The sequence below is a fragment of the Drosophila pseudoobscura genome, chromosome 4, assembly GCF_009870125.1.
Source record: "Drosophila pseudoobscura strain MV-25-SWS-2005 chromosome 4, UCI_Dpse_MV25, whole genome shotgun sequence".
Taxonomy (NCBI): domain Eukaryota; kingdom Metazoa; phylum Arthropoda; class Insecta; order Diptera; family Drosophilidae; genus Drosophila; species Drosophila pseudoobscura.
In genome coordinates, this window is record NC_046681.1 from 8,016,692 (window position 1) to 8,032,519 (window position 15,828).

A 15,828-nucleotide genomic window follows, 5' to 3' on the forward strand; every position below is an offset into this window, starting at 1 on the left:
ATTTCTCTAGATCACTTTTGATAAGGATCTAACCGATTCCGACTAATAACACCCGATTAACAACACAGATGGAAAACATTTACATTTGAATTTATTTGTAATATTTAATATGACTTCAATTTCTTCTTTCTTTTCGCCTAGCTACAGATGAAAACTTTCGTATAATGTATGTATAACAATCAATAATCGCTTTAGTTTAATTTTAATCTTTACAAATACAAACACTTGTTAATTTTTAATTTACAATTTGATAAGCAAACGTTATATGCATATAATACACCATGTATATAGTGTATATGCAGGTATGTATGTATATGTACATATTGTATAACATTTATGACTTCAATTTGAAATATGAAAACTTTTAATTTAAAATTTGTAAACGCGCTGCGTTACTGACTTGAGTTATTTTTGATTCATTTAACATGGTACACTTGATTTAAGTTGTTTTTGATTTACATATGTATATGAATGTGGGTATTAGTAGTATACGAGTATATCTATAACACTTCTGATTAGTTTAGTACTGCACTGTGGGGCTAGTTTGATTAGCAATTGTAGCAAAAACGATGATCAATTTGATTGGAATGCAATGGGAACGCGAATACAAAGTTGAAGAGCTAATAGACGTGCCTATGCATGCGTATTTGTGTGTATATAGTTAACTTACACATGCACATCACATCCGGGGGAATACTATTAAGTTCGATATAATAATATATTTGGCCAATTGTCTTGCTAGCACACGATTACAACAGCAATGCATACAGTTAATAGAGTTCAGTATTTTTTGATATGATCATAAATCACAACAATATTTTCTATCCAATATCTATGGAATTATAATGTACAATATCTCGATTAGGAGCAATATCAATGACACGACTGTACATAGTTCGAGTGGCTCGCGATTAGCTTTGATTATCCTCTTTTAAAATAATTAACAATGGTGCTTCGTTAAAAGGTTGCAGCTTAAAACGTGGCTACACAATAGATCAACATAAAAACGTTTCAAAAACTAAAATATTAATAGTAAAAACATTCTTTGGAACATAGCAAAAGCTGGCTGCAGCTTCAAAACGATAAAATATAAATATATGTAAAAGTATACGTATAGTTTGTTCTATAAGTAAGTATGACGAACGGCAACGTGAAAAGTGTCCGCGTTCAGTACGGCTCAGTCTTCTGCAAAACTCAAAATCGAATGGCGATGATGTTGAGGACGTCATGTGGTTTCTTTGACTGTCGGCATACGCTAGCGTTAGGCATTGTTGTTTTCCCCGCAGCATTGTATGCAGTCCATGCAGTTATGCTACCTATTCCCATCATTCTTTCGGCTCATATTCGATGAGGTCAGTTGTAGCTACAGACACAAAGATAGAAGGAGAAAATGCGTTAGGCAAGATCAAATATTTGCATTTGGGAAAGAAGGAAGCGTGCCAGTTGCGGAAACGAGTGTGAAAAGCTAAAGAAGCGTGCAAGACAAGCTCAAGCGTGCTATGAAGTAACTGACCTTTAGTCCTTGCATTATTATTTGTGGTGTTCTTAAGCTTAACGTGTCTCAACTTCACGCACAACAACAACATCAACAACAACAACAGGTATATTAATCAGAGAAGGTGTCAAGGAACATACAATGAACGAGTCAACGAGGTGTACAAAGAGAAAGTTAGAGACAGTGTGAAAAGGTGAGAGAAGCTAGTATAGAAACTGAAACAAAGATAAAATAAAATTACCTGCAAGGCTCGTATGGTGTCCAACAACGCCTTCTTCTCCTCCAGCAGTATGCTTATGTCATCCTGGGCGGCCTTCAAATAGGAACGCAGCACATCCGTTTCCTGCTTGGTCTTTTGTCTGTCAATGACGCAATGGATATGTGAGTTAGTTCCCAAGGTGATCAAAATATCAGTCATACCTATAACTTTCTGTGTTCACTTTGGAGTCCCCAAGCTGCCTGCGCAGCTGATCGTTGTCCAGCTTCATCTGCTGCATCACCAGCTGCATGGAGAGCACTTCCCGTTCGCGTTCACGTGGGGCCCTAAACAAGGCGTTGCCCAGAGTCTGATGTTGGCCGGCACTCATATTAGTATCTGCAATTTAAACAACTATAATAGAAGGACAAATCACAATTTGTTTAACTAAATGTCTTGCCTATGGGCTGAATATTGAGCAGGCCGCTCTGATCACGCTCCAAACGCATGCGTCCGATGCACAGATTGATGGGCACTGGACCAGGTGAGGTAATATTGACAGGTGGACGGTCCTCAAGCAAGTTAATGCGAACATTTTCGAGATTTATCTAAAGCAATTCAAGTCAAGAAATAAATCCATTTGAAAGATAAAGATTGAAAAGCTCACCGTAACGGGCATGGGCGAGGAGATGACCTCATCCTCAGCCAGATCGCCCAATCCAATTACGGTGCTCATTGACAGATCCATGTCTATGTCTTTCACACGAATCTCGGCATGATGAGTGATCCAGCTAAAAATAATCGTAATGTTCATAAAATATTAGGTGATTAAATTGACATTGCGTCCTACCTCTGAATACGTTTACGATCAATGATGCCTTCAATTTTGTTCGGCATGTTTAGCGTCTCATCCAGGCGTAGACGTATGCAGGGCGGAGCCTCTGGGTTGTATGGGGCCAGGTTCCAGGCCTTACAACGCGCTCCGAATTTGGTCTGTAGTAAAATTTGCCACAAAAATTTAAATAAACTCTATAGGATCTGAGAAGGGGTTAGGATTTTGAACATCTAAGGAACGACATGCAAAGCTACAGGCACTCGCATGCAATAGGTGTATGTGTGGTGTTTGGTGGTTTGTTGTTTGTGGGTGTTATAGCACTGATGGGAAATGTTTTTTTGTTTAAGCATAGAGTGGGTTTAGTTATCTACTCGTAGTTAGTTTTACTGGTACAATTTTGTTAGTCGAATTTCTGTTGTAGGCTGGTGCCACTGTATGTTTTTCTACTGTAGTTATTGTTGCTGTTGCTTAAATCCTTGTTCCTGTAACCTGTGTACGCTGTCAATTAGCTATGTATATCCAAATAAACCAATTCTGTAGTTGCAAATCATAGACCATCAATAAGGCCAGATAACAAATAAAGAAACTATAAAATCGACCATAAACTGGGGATAAGACGGGATGGGGCTACAAGGGATGGGTCCATGTATGTAACAACTGTATGGAAAGAGCTCAGGCTAGCAAACGGTTGGAGATATGAGTAGCTACTCCTCCTGCTCCGCATGCTCAAATTACATTCGAATGAAAAACATTTCCAAATTCGTTCCAAAAGAGCTCTTTTGACTTCAAGTACTACAAACTTAGAATTCTTGAGCAACGTAAAGCCGACCCAGCAAGCTTTCCACTACTCAACTAGAGCGTTTATCAACAGAGAGCGGTATCAAACTGCAACTACAATATACAAAAAAAAAAAAACCAGCAACCGAGTCATAAAATAGTTAAATCATTGAAAATATAAAAATGAATACAATACTTTGGGTAAATACTCGTATATACAAAGCGGTAAAACTTAAAATGTAAATCTTAGGCATTTAATTAAGTAAGAAATTTCAATTTTAGTATTGTTTATACCTTGTTGGCTTGATGCGCGATCTATTTTTTGTAGTTTTAGAAGTGTTGGTTGTTGTTGTATTTGTTTAAAGTCGTGTTGAATGTCATGTAGAGGTTGTCAGAGATCAATTTACAAGTGTATTCGTTTGATGTTGATTATATAGAGTTGGCACAATAATTGGTTTTGTTTGGTTTTTTTAGCACACATTGAGATTGATTTCGAGTATATTTAATATTTGTTTTAAGAGAGAAGAGAGAAAATATAATAAGAAAATGATTATATGAGATGTTATCTTACAGAAAGCTGTTTTTCAAATATTCATATGTGGCCGTTTTGCCCACAATTTGAAAATATCACAACTTTGAAGGTGTTCAATTTTGTAGATGTTCAGATAAAAGATATCGAAACATGCAAAAAGTTAAGAAAGTTTAGCAAAACACTTAATTGAGCAAAATCGTCAAATGAACTGAAAATCGACAAGAAATTTTCTCATCTGTGGGTATTTACAACGAAACACAAAAAAATAAATTTGACAAAACAAAAACAAATGAGAAACTCCAGCGAAAGCACTGAGAGTGTCAAAGAAGTCTACCTGCAGCTCATCCCATGGTATGGCACCGCACTCGTCACAGGAAACCGCAGCCACCTGCAAACGCACCGAAGACTTGGGTCCTTCCTGCTGTCGTATCAGTTCTACTGTGGTTAATCTGAGGGAAAGAACACCAAATTAGTAAAAATTTCATATGAGCACAGGAGGGGGGAGATGGTGCTTGATTCAACCTAAATGTAGCCATGGAGACAAGATCGCGGCGTCGCCAGGTACTGCCCTCTGATGGTTCCGAAGGCGATGACATGTTGGTCTTGTAGCTGCTCGGTTCCTCGTACACCTCACTGGCCACCTCCACCGGGGAGGCCTTCATATTGTTGTCGGTGGTGAAGGGATTTAGGCGGAACATAACGTCCATGCAGTCCATGGTCTTGTCGTCGCCCATGACAATGGCAAAGTTCTCCGAATCAGAGCTTATGTCGCTCTGAATGGAGAAGGTATCACTGGCATCATCGTTAGGTGTGCCCGACTTGATAGCCGAGTCAATGGAAGTCATAAAACTGGAGAAGCCCTTCTTCATGGAGAGCAGGCCCGAGTTGATCTCCTTCGTCAAACTAGGCACAGTGTCCGTACCACCACCAGCAGAGCGGCCTGCGGTACTCTTTCCGCTCTTCGACGCAGACGAAGCGGATTGCGTTGAGATGCCCGTATCGGGACGTGATCCCTGGCTGGGCGTGGAAGACGCCAGCGTGGGGGTGCTCTGTATCTGAACATTGTATCTGTAAAGAAATAAACTTTGAGTCATACTTGAGCGCTGGAACGAACACGATTGTCTTACCCATGAGTATTGGGATTAGATGTATGAATATTGCCGTCAAAAAGCGGCGGATCGTTGGTGACAGGCGATGGTGACTCAACACTGCCAAAGGTATTGCTCTTCAGCTGATCCAACGGCGGTGGTGTAGGCCAGGTTATGTTTCCGCCTGTGAAGATGTTATCCATATTATTGATAATTTGTTTTAAAACAATTTTTTTCGAATTACAGTTTTACGTTCACTTTACATTATTAGAGATGCACTTGAATTGCCGTTTGGGTTAGTTTAGTACAAAGAAACATGCGAGATATTTATGGGAAGCGTTTACTCGAAGCCAAATGGATTGGGTATATGTTTTGTTTACACATAATTACATGTACATGGAAGGTCAAAGGTACATAAACGTATCCGTATCCATTGAGCTTCAACTAAACAGCTCCTAGTATAAGTGTCTAGAAGTCCTAAGTGCCCACTGCCTACACTAATAAAATGAGTAGTTTTAAGCAAAATTACAGCACAAATCGAAAAGTGGAAAGTGTGAGGGGAACCGAACCGCTCCTAGCTAGGAATTTGAGCTTGTTAGTTGGAAGGGCAGGGGGTTGCACGAATTCGGTGACAACTACTAGTGAGCTAGACATAGAGTAGACTTCAGGGCGATGTGTATCGCTCTGATTGGTTAGTGGGAGGTTTTGTGAGAGTCACTTAATCATAAAACTAAAGAGAGTGAAGGGAGAGACAACAAAAGAGATATAAATTCTTACTATTCATGTGTAAATCGTCACCCAAACTAGCTGAATCGGGTACGACACTTTCAGCATCACCACCACTTGATTCCTTACCAGGTGTTGGCGATGGCATCACGAGCGTCACCTCGATCTGCGGCACAACGCAGCCAAAAATAATCGACTTTTGTTCATTTTGCTGAGGGAGGATCCAAAAGAATAAAAGATTAATTAGAAACGGTTCAACTGGAGTAAGGCATCACGGACATACTTTTTGCAGGATGCGATCGGCATCCAGATTGAGGAAGGTAGACATCTCATTGAGCTCCTCGGCGAGTCGCAGCAAGAAGAGCAGCTGGTAATGATCGATTTGCAGGCTGACCAGATTCGAGATGTGCGCTATGGCATGCACATCCGCAGTGAGATCGAGAGCAGGAGCAGCTGCAGCAGGAGGGCTGGCGCCGACACGCACATCCTCGTCGCTCAGGAAGGGATTACAGGGCTGAAGCGGGGGCAGTGGTGCCAGTGGGGCCAGTCCCATACTCTCCATGCTGGCTGTGGCGCTCTTTCCCAAATCCAGTTGTGCCTGTGCAGATCCCGCATGCAACCAGAGCGTGACGGGCACAGCATCCACAAAGGGAATAGATTTGTTGGGGCCCAGCGAGCGAGCGCCTAGGAAATCCACCCACACGGGATCCAGCTTAATGCACCACACGTCCCTGGGCTCCAGCCACATAACATAGCGGGACAGGTACTGATTGGAGGCGGAGCGCGGCAGCTGCTGGCCACCGGCACCCGCCGGCGACATGGGCGACATCATGCTGACATCCGAGGCCGCCACATGAGACAGTATGCGATCCGTGACAATGCACATGTCACCCTCGACCGACGGGAAACCCGAGCCGAAGACTAGCGAACCCTCCTGCAGAGAGTGCAGCGCTTGGGCCAAGTCCGCCCGAGAGCTTCCCATTTCGCGGATGTTGGTTAAGGCAAAACGCGACACTTGGATCTGCATCGTCTTTGGCCGGTCCTTTTGGTTGGGCGCATCCAGGGCCGCCTCCATAACGACACGCGGCATAATCGCCTCCACCTTGACATCCATGTACATCAGATTGGGCTCCTGGTCCACATTCAGTGCGGCCATCTGTGTGCCATAGGAGCCATTGGAGGCAATCGAGCCGCGTGCACTTCGTTGCTGCTGTTGCGACTGCTGCTGCTGCAGTGTATTCTGGGAGCCAACACTCGTGCGCAGCAGGCTCTCGTGCAGGTTCAGGCCAAAGGAGTTGAGCCAGAGAATGGAGCCGAGATCGAAGTGCACCTGAATCGGATTCACATGCATAAATATCTTCGAAGGTGGCACTGCAGGAGAACGGAGACAGGAGGAGTCATTGGAAGATGAATGGGAATGGAATGCCTTTCAGTACTCACGTGGAAAGACAAAGTCTCCGGGGTAGTAGAAGTACGTATACTCGGCATGGATAATGGGCATCTCGGCGGGAAACGAATACCTATCCTTGTCGCCTGCAAATATGGAGTAAAGGGTGGGAAATCTGTCAGATCTGAACGGGGGGGACTTTTCGCCTATTAGTTGGAATGCAGAATGGTAGCTCTGTGGCAGGCAACCCCATTCGATTGCGCTCTGTGATATTCACCTGAGGATTTGCTCTTCCTTTTATGTTGTGCTACAACGGCAACCGATAATAACAACAAGGAACAAGAACAACACAAGCATTTTACGTAAATCATGATCATGTCAATGGCAGTGGCAATGGTAATGAGGCAATGCATTATTAATCAGACAAAAGCAAAGAGAGAAAAAGAGATATGCCAAAATTTACATTAGTCAGAGATGCTAAAGTAGTGGTGGGTGTGTGCATGTGTGTGTGTGGGTCAGTGGGCGTGGCATGTTAATTTTTGATTGCTGTGTCTCGACTGTCCAGCGTCATACCTGAGACGAATTCCTTTGGCATGGACTTCTTGCCCGAAGTAGTCACACGATACAGGGTAAAGTCCTCGATCCTCAGGATAACGCACGAGCTCATCAACTTGGCCAGGTTCTCCAAGGTGTGGCGCTGCTGAGCTGCCTGCGACATTTGGCTGCTAGCGGAGGCAGAGCCGGAGCCGGATCCGCCAGAGCCAGCAGCAGCAGATGCAGCTGCCGCAGTGGGGGTGCTGCTGCCATTGGAGACGCTACCCCCGTGCTGGGAGCTGAGCATGCTTGCGTTCAGCATAATGGGTGAGGCCGGGGTGCTCCGCTCGAGCGGGGCATGCGTGGCCGGCCGATTGGGCTGGCTCAAATTGAGTACTGCCTCGCGGAAGGCATTCAGGGACTCCTTCAACCACAGCGCCGGTGCCACCGAGGCCTCCTTGTACTTGGCCCAGTGCGATCGATCCGATTTGGCCAGATGGTACGGATAGTAGTCGACCTGAAAGGCCGTTACCGAGACCTGCAGGGCGCCACCCTTGTCCAGCTCGGGGTAACTAGAACGCCCGTCCCCCTCGTCGTCGCACAGATGCAGATCGATGCGCTGGCTGAAGAAGTGGTACGAGGTTTCGCGCACATCGAACGCATTGAACATGCGCTGTGCCGTTGTCGTGTGAGCCGATTCGGACAGACGGTTCTGCTGCTGCTCCACCTGGGCCTTGTACTCGGGCAGAGTCTGAAACAATCAAACAACAAATTGGATAATATCAGGGAATCAACGCGGCAGTATAAGCTACTACCTGCATTTTGCGAGCCGCCTTTGTCTTTTGCGTGGCATGGGTGGCCGCCTTGATGAGGCCCGACAGGGAGTCCACAAAATGCAGAGCCGCCTTCAGCTGCGAGTCGGTTAGCACCCAGAGAAGATCGTCCAGGATGAGGACCAGGCGGGAAGCGAGCAGCGAACAGTCCGCCAAACGCTTGCGAATGGTTATTCGGCAGCGGGCATGGTTCGTGAGCAGACGCAGAGGGGTCAGCGATTTGTCCTGAGTAGAGCTGGCCTCGATGCGGACGGTCTGCCAGGAGAGCTCCTTGAAGATCAGTATGATACCCTTCTGGGCGTCCTTGAGGCGTGTCATGCGAAGGTCAGCATTGGCCCACTTGGGAGTCTTTGACTCGACTCGAATGCGCGACATTTGCACGGAGGCGGTGAAGGCGGCGCTCACAAAGTTCACATTCACAGTGTTGACCACGATGGTGATGCCGTCGACTACCTTATGTATGAAACTGTACTTCCCCTGAGGCACTTGTGGCAGGGTAGCGGCAGCGGCCGCAGGAGAACCCGATCCTCCGCCTCCTGCATCGCGTGTCATGGGATTGCAGGTTTCGATTGTGATGCGCACCTCATCCAGCGTCTGTTTGTTGCGAAAAGGTAACATACGTCAGAGTTGGGAAGGGAAAGCTCGGCCTGCAAGCACTCACCAGTGTGATGGGTACGCTCTTCAGCTTTGTCCAGCTAATGCGGAAGGAGACATGGTTGCACCAGGCCGATGTCAGTCGCAGCCAGCTTGGTAACTCCAGCAGCTCGGTGAGCACCCGCTCGTCCAGCTCCAGGTTCGAAAGCTCCCCCTCGCCGCGGAATGTGCTCAGGTTGATTTTGTCCGAGGAGAGGTTCTTTGTGTAGCTGTGTGTGGGCCAGAGATAAGGGAAAGAGAACCAATGTGAGTCGAGTCGTCTGCCTTGTCTCAGCAATTATTTCTGCCTTGTCGAACATGTCTCATCGCATTTGCAGGGGGTCGAGGTTCGTGCGGAACTATCGGCACCATATGGGGCCACTCAGTCAGTTGCCACCAATTGACCCACTTCCCGCATATGGCTGAGCATAATTGAAGTCGAAATCGAAACATTGATTGGGTTAAACTTGCGAAGGGTTCCTATAGCTGGCAAGAGCGCATCCGCAGGCGAGCGGGTTGCGGAGGCACTCAATGAAAAGTTGATTCTATTAAAAGGCAACTTGTTACTTAACAACTTTGAGTAAGTTTTCTTTGCGACCTTTTACGTGACGGGTTGGGGGGATTACGTGAGAATCGTGGCATAGGATGAGGGTGGGGAGAGCACAACAAGTTTGCTCTGCATTTACACTTTTGGCCTTGTTGGGTTATAAACTTGGCTTGTTTGCAGCTTAATTGCGTGGAAAATAAGATGGAAAGATGGCAAACAAAGGATTCGGGCATTAGACCAAGACAATGCCAACCCAAAACTCTAAGGTTGTGTGGGTGCCTTTGTGTGTATATACATATTTTTTATATATAGCATCCATAAATATGTACTTAGTTATAAGACAAAAAAGCTATTATTAAGAGAGATGGCAAGACAATGCACGTATTTACATATGTATATATGAACTGAATAATATGTATGACCTGTTTTACAATAAACATGCATACATATATTAGATTGTGAAAGGTTTCCTTTTTCTCATTGTAATGTTGCTACACACGTAGTACCACCAGCGTGCCCACATGAAAGTCCTTCCCAACTGCTACCATCGACACCAGCCAGATGGAAAGAAGATAATGTCCGAGACTCCAACAACAAAATACATGTCGTTTTCATTACATCATTACATTGATGAATCGAATTCAAAATTCAAAAAGCGTCCATGGCACCCGCGTACTCAAAATACATAAATATCTACCATATTAAAATAATATTGAAAATTACAGAGAACATTGAATAATTATTCTTATTAGAATACATGTTATTTTAAGGCAAAAGTTTGATGGCATAGTCACAAGTGCCCTCGACCTGGTTATCGGATAACCCATCAAGTAAGCCATACTGCGGGAAACAGCTTGAAAATTGAATTTCGCATGCGAGTGCCGGCGGCGGAGGAGGACGGCGACTCAATTTCAAGACGGTGCAAAAAAAACGAAGAAAGAGAACGAAACTAAAAGTGCGTCGGGGAAAATTGACAATCCACTTGTTACACCAGGAGCTGGCGGCGCTCTACCTCTACTCTGGGGCGTGTGGGCATGGGTGGGTGGCACTACGTGTGCTGGCTGAAGCAAGAAATTATTGCGGGAGGCGGTGGTAACTTAGCCATAAACGATAAAGAACACATAAAAGCGGTAAAAAAATTGGCCGACAGGTGACGAAAATGAGAAGGGGTGGGAAGCTGCAAAAAATATATGTACAGAATCAGCACCGCCAGAACACTGGGAAAAATCAATTTAGTTTCCAGTAGCTCTGGCGTCCGCCCGCTGACCCCGAGAGATTCAGATTACTGAGCTGCAGCAACTGCAGCAAATAAACATAGTTTTATAATTCGCTTTATTGCAAACCAAACTCGGCTGGGGCAGAGCCAACACTTACATGGACAAATGCTTGAGCAATTGGTTCTTTATCAGCGAGACCATTTTAGCAACGTCAGCAGTGAATGCAAATGGAAGACGGCGGTGTAACCAAATAAACAAACGAGCAGAGACGCTTCCACCTTAGAATCGCTCGCACAGAAAATTCAACGTCCGCGCACCATAACTTCGTTAGTTGGGATCTTGGAGGCACTCTGCGGAAGCAAATGTGGTTCACTATCAATTTTTTTTCTCCACTGTCGACTGTATCTCAGAATCTTTGGTGCACCGGCACGGAGATCAATTGGAAAACTCGCGAGTGTGCTTAACTTGTCTCAGCTGTGGGCCTCACATATTCACGTGCACTTCGAGAGATGTCAGTTGGTCAGACTATGCAAAAATTAGTCATGTTTGAAAAATTGGAAAATGGGACAGTGCAATTTCCAAGCAGGGTTGCAGAGTCGCACTCCAAAATGTGCTGATATGCGCATTCCCATTGTGCGATATATCGTTTGAGGGGAAAATTTGTTTTTGAAGCCCTTACGGTGGTACGACACTAGGCTTTGCCACTAACCATACAGTATATATACTGTATATATATACTGTATATACTGTATGGTTAGTGGCTTTGCCTTCTGTGCTGTGAAGAGGGAGAGAGAGATAGAATGCGAACTAAAACTCAAAGTTAGACTTGGCCCAGTATCGGACTCGCTGTGGCGCTGCTGGTATTATTATTGCGATTATGCGGGAAAACACCGATATTTTTTAGGAATTTTTTCACTAAAATTTCTGGATTTAGACAGCGCTGCGCGCATTCGGGATACAATTATGTGGGCTGGATTCTATTTATATAGTAATATTCGACGGAATAAATAGCTGCATCAAAGACGAGGAATATGTATGATGGTACTTGAATTCGTCAGTATATTTACGGTATTTTTAAAATGAGACCGTATATTTTGGAATGTTTCTGAGGGTCGGACGGTATATTTTAACGTCACACTGGATGAAACAAACAACTTAAAAAATTAAATTGCGAAGAACAAAAGATGTCCCGCAGCGCGAATTCACCAGACGAGCTGGTGAAGCAGGTAGTGGAAATCACGGCGTGCAATGCGGATGAAGCCAAACACTATTTGGGAGCCTGTGAAAACGATGTGGCTGCTGCGGTGGCCCTGTTCTTCGAGCAGGGTGCAGCCTCAACATCATCGACGAGCGCGGGTCCTTCATTGCCGGTGCTGGACGATGAGGACGAGGTTCGTGCTCCCATAGCTCCAATTAGGGAACAGCTAATACTGCCAGAAGATGACAACTTTTTTGCGTCCGGTGGGAGCAGCAGCAACCGGCTGTCGCGCGTCACACAGCGACAGAAGGTCTGTCCTCTCCGCGACTTTGCCCGAGAGGCAGCTCTGATGGAGGAGCAACTGCAGGCCACGGGTGCCTACTCGGACCCTGGCGCCCATCGAAGGCGTCGTGAACGCTCCGCCCAAATGGTTGTCGCCGGTCAGGCCATCGCGCTAAATTCACGCGTCGGTGCGGCCACAGCCACCGCCACATCCCGCCTTGGTGATCTATTCCGCCCCCCCACTGACATACTCTATTCTGGAACTTTGACGGCGGCCCGGGAGTTCGCCACCAAGAGACAACGATGGCTGCTGGTTAACGTACAAGGCGACAATTTTCAGTCGCAGACCATGAACCGCGATGTCTGGTCAAACAAAGATCTAAAGAAGTTGGTTAGGCGTCAATTTACGTTCTGGCAGGTGGACAACGACACCTCCGAGGGACGCCGCTTTGTGGCCTTTTATCACTGCGCGAAGCTACCGTATCTTTGCATAATTGATCCCCGCACCGGCGAGGAGGTTTGGCGAAGCCCGGAACCCACTCAGGAAAATGTTTTGCCAGATTTGAGGCAATTTCTGCGAGAGCACCGTGACTTTACTCACGAAGATGCTCCTAGCACTTCTAAACGAGCCGCCAAGCACCTCGAAGACGATGAGATCGAGGACGTGGACGTGGATGCCGAGGCCTCGTGCTCGTCGGCCAGTTCCCGCGGAACGCCAAAGAAGCGAGCCAAGCTGCTGGAGCTCACCGAGGAAGAGCAGCTCGAGCTAGCCATCAAGAATTCGATGAATGAAAATGGAGACGCCATCAAGGTAGATGGTCAGGCGAGCGATGCGGAGAGCCTTGAGGAATTCGACGATGACGAGCTCAAAGTGACTGCAGTTGCAGCTGCTGCCACCGCCACCGCGACCGCCACCTCCTACGAAACTGAGCTGGGCAAAGCCAATGACGAGGTGACCACATTAAAGCTGCGTCTGCTGAATGCCTTGGGCGCCGATGAAGTCGTCCAGCTACGCTGGCCCTCGGACACCAAGCTGCAGACCCTGCGTCTGTACATTCGCCAAACGCACAAGCACATCCCTCAAGAGGGCTACAAGCTCATCTGCGCCTTTCCGCGCAAGTCGCTCGAGGCCGAACACAACCAGAGCTCGCTGAAGGAGCTCGGACTGCATCCCTCTGCTAATGTGCATCTCACTCTAGACGACTAAGCTGGTGGCACACACTTGGTCTAGGTCTGTCCAAATTAAACAGCGCAACGCATTCTTCATATAATTATTTACAATTTGGTCTCGCCCCGTACCCTCCCATCCCAAAGCTCCACACAAACTAAAATGCTGTATTAAGTTTAAGGAAACAATACATTGAATAAAATCTACTAGGAAAGCTACCTAAATTTGTTTTTAATGTTGAAAGAGTCTAAATCTGAAGAAACTTTGAATGCATAACCACCCTGCCTTTGTATTGGCGCCAAACCGAAATCAGCTGTATCTGCACAGCACGCCACACACTGGTGGCCCGCACTCGCTCTGGATTCTATTCTTCATCTCAAAAATTATAAATTGTTTCAATTGACTCCAACAATAGGCGCGTCATGTCGAAGCCAATTACCTTTGTTACGGGCAACGCCAAAAAGTTGGAGGAACTAGTGGCAATCTTGGACCCTAATTTCCCCCGCACCATTGTGTCCAAGAGAGTGGATTTGCCGGAGTTGCAAGGTTCGCATTCCATATTTTTGTCCATTATTTGATACTCTAAAGAGTATCATTTACAGGTGACATTGATGAGATAGCTATTAAGAAATGCAAGGAGGCAGCGCGTCAAGTCAATGGTCCTGTGCTGGTGGAGGACACCAGCCTGTGTTTCAACGCTCTAGAGGGCTTGCCAGGGCCATACATTAAGTGGTTCTTGGAGAAGCTGAAGCCAGAGGGACTGTACAGGCTACTTGCTGGATGGGAAGATAAGTCCGCGCAAGCTGTGTGCACCTTTGGCTATTGCGAAGGCGCCGATGCAGAGCCGCAGTTGTTTAAGGGCGTTACAGAGGGTGTGATCGTGGAGCCGCGTGGACCCAGGGACTTTGGATGGTGAGTCACTAGCACGAGTTAATATGAATATGAATAATGGTAAACTATTTTGATACAGGGACCCTGTGTTCCAGCCAAAGGGCTATGAAAAAACATATGCTGAATTGCCCAAGTCGGAGAAAAACACCATTTCGCACCGTTATCGGGCTTTGGCATTGTTGCAGAAGCACTTCGAGGCCGAAGACAGTTAAGACCGCGCTTTCTATAAAATAAGAATGAATTTATTTAATATTTGAATATTTGTTCTACAATGTCGAGAAAATGTTCCAACTGAAGAGAGTCGAGGTACTTTAATTCTAATCTCTAATCGACCTTCTTGCTCTTTGGCTTCTTTGCCTTCGCCTTGGCGTCCTGTGCGCCAGAGGGTTTGTTCCAGTAGTAAAGCAGCTGTGCCACAATAACTCCATTGGCAAATGTGGAGAAGCAGAAGGTAATAATCATCATTTGATCGCCCGTCTCCTGTATGGAGGTAAAGATTCGAGCCACTGATCCGGCAAACATCATGAAGCATGTGGCGGCTGACAATTGGCCGGTAGATCCAGCCTTGTAGTTGGTGAACGCCTGCGACAGCTTGCCCACCAGCAGAATGGGAATATTGCAGCTCTGGATGGTGATCAATGCCTTCATTGGTGTTAAGCCAGAGTTGAGCACGTAAAGAAATACTGCATATGCCAGGAGGAATATCACTGACTGAACCTTGCGCCCGCTGAAATACAAGACCAAGACCGCAATCGCCACTGTTTGAAACGCCAGGAAGGTACTATCGCCCCAGGCACTGAAGGGATAACCATTCATAAAGCTGTAGGACATGTGAAACGTGATAGCCAGCAGATCCAGCATGACGCCCACTATGTTGATGCCTTCGCCGGACTTGTTATTAAGGATTTTTAAAACCTGGGGGACCTTCACAAGCACCGACCCGGCAATGATAGCCAGCCCAAGTCCCTTGCTCAGCAGAGCCTTGAAGCAGGGAACTGCAAAAATAGTTTAATTCAAGAGATACTCAAGTTATGGTAGCAGCCCTGTCCACTCACTGTCCAAGAAGTCGTGCTCCAGGAAGTAGTTATCGTAACACTTCTGGCTCATTAGGAACAGAGCTCCCTTCCTGATAAGATCCGTCATTTTTCTATTTTTTTTTTAATTTGTCTTTTATCACGGACGAAACGATGTACTTTGGTGCGGTGAGTGTTTGGTGGCGTCTTATCAAGCCGCTAGTCGCCGATTGTTTGCAGTCGAAAAATGAAATGGAAAGCCAGCAGCACACGCACACGTAACGATAAAAGACACCCGCATATGCCAAGAGCTATGAAAGAAGTAAATGTGCACCCGGTTGCGAATCGAACGGAATCGGCGCTGATAAGATATTACTTCCACTGTGCGTTGGGAGCGACCTTTCTGCAGAATTAATGTGGTATCAGTGGATCCGGCGAAATCGCTACGTGGGTCTAGTGACTAAGCAACCCTGTTG

General features: G+C 46.1%; 4 protein-coding genes across 9 annotated transcripts; 2 read left to right on the forward strand and 2 right to left on the reverse strand.

Moving 5' to 3' along the window:
• Positions 1-74: 74 nt before the first annotated feature.
• Positions 75-11,414, reverse strand: LOC6902514 (UHRF1-binding protein 1). Of its 6 annotated transcripts, none has more exons than XM_033380527.1 (18): positions 10,958-11,414; positions 9,065-9,266; positions 8,386-8,997; positions 7,610-8,321; positions 7,314-7,343; positions 7,090-7,182; positions 5,933-7,020; positions 5,779-5,860; positions 4,963-5,107; positions 4,358-4,903; positions 4,170-4,284; positions 3,598-3,618; positions 2,542-2,684; positions 2,359-2,482; positions 2,152-2,299; positions 1,916-2,090; positions 1,737-1,854; positions 75-1,363 (listed from the first exon to the last, which is right to left on the reverse strand). In XM_033380527.1, exons 1-18 carry the CDS (start codon positions 10,999-11,001, stop codon positions 1,313-1,315), a joined length of 4,449 nt encoding a protein of 1,482 aa, XP_033236418.1. In that variant the 5' UTR covers positions 11,002-11,414; the 3' UTR covers positions 75-1,312. The 6 variants fall into 6 exon arrangements, with proteins under 6 accessions (XP_033236418.1, XP_033236415.1, XP_033236419.1 ...); XM_033380524.1 differs by having other exon boundaries at positions 5,701-5,860; XM_033380529.1 differs by lacking the exon at positions 7,314-7,343 and adding an exon at positions 1,514-1,565 and having other exon boundaries at positions 1,326-1,363; positions 5,701-5,860.
• A 447-nt stretch (positions 11,415-11,861) lies between these two features.
• Positions 11,862-13,666, forward strand: LOC4816520 (UBX domain-containing protein 7). Its single transcript, XM_001355915.4, has one exon. It carries the CDS (start codon positions 11,985-11,987, stop codon positions 13,485-13,487), a length of 1,503 nt encoding a protein of 500 aa, XP_001355951.2. The 5' UTR covers positions 11,862-11,984; the 3' UTR covers positions 13,488-13,666.
• A 94-nt stretch (positions 13,667-13,760) lies between these two features.
• LOC4816744 (inosine triphosphate pyrophosphatase) lies at positions 13,761-14,660 on the forward strand. The gene is made up of 3 exons (XM_001355914.4): positions 13,761-13,994; positions 14,051-14,360; positions 14,419-14,660. The coding sequence occupies exons 1-3, from the start codon at positions 13,871-13,873 to the stop codon at positions 14,549-14,551; spliced, it is 567 nt and encodes a 188-aa protein (XP_001355950.3). The 5' UTR covers positions 13,761-13,870; the 3' UTR covers positions 14,552-14,660.
• Positions 14,560-15,818, reverse strand: LOC4816553 (mannose-P-dolichol utilization defect 1 protein homolog). Its single transcript, XM_001355913.4, has 2 exons — positions 15,395-15,818; positions 14,560-15,334 (listed from the first exon to the last, which is right to left on the reverse strand). Exons 1-2 carry the CDS (start codon positions 15,480-15,482, stop codon positions 14,664-14,666), a joined length of 759 nt encoding a protein of 252 aa, XP_001355949.2. The 5' UTR covers positions 15,483-15,818; the 3' UTR covers positions 14,560-14,663.
• Between the last annotated feature and the right edge of the window lie 10 nt (positions 15,819-15,828).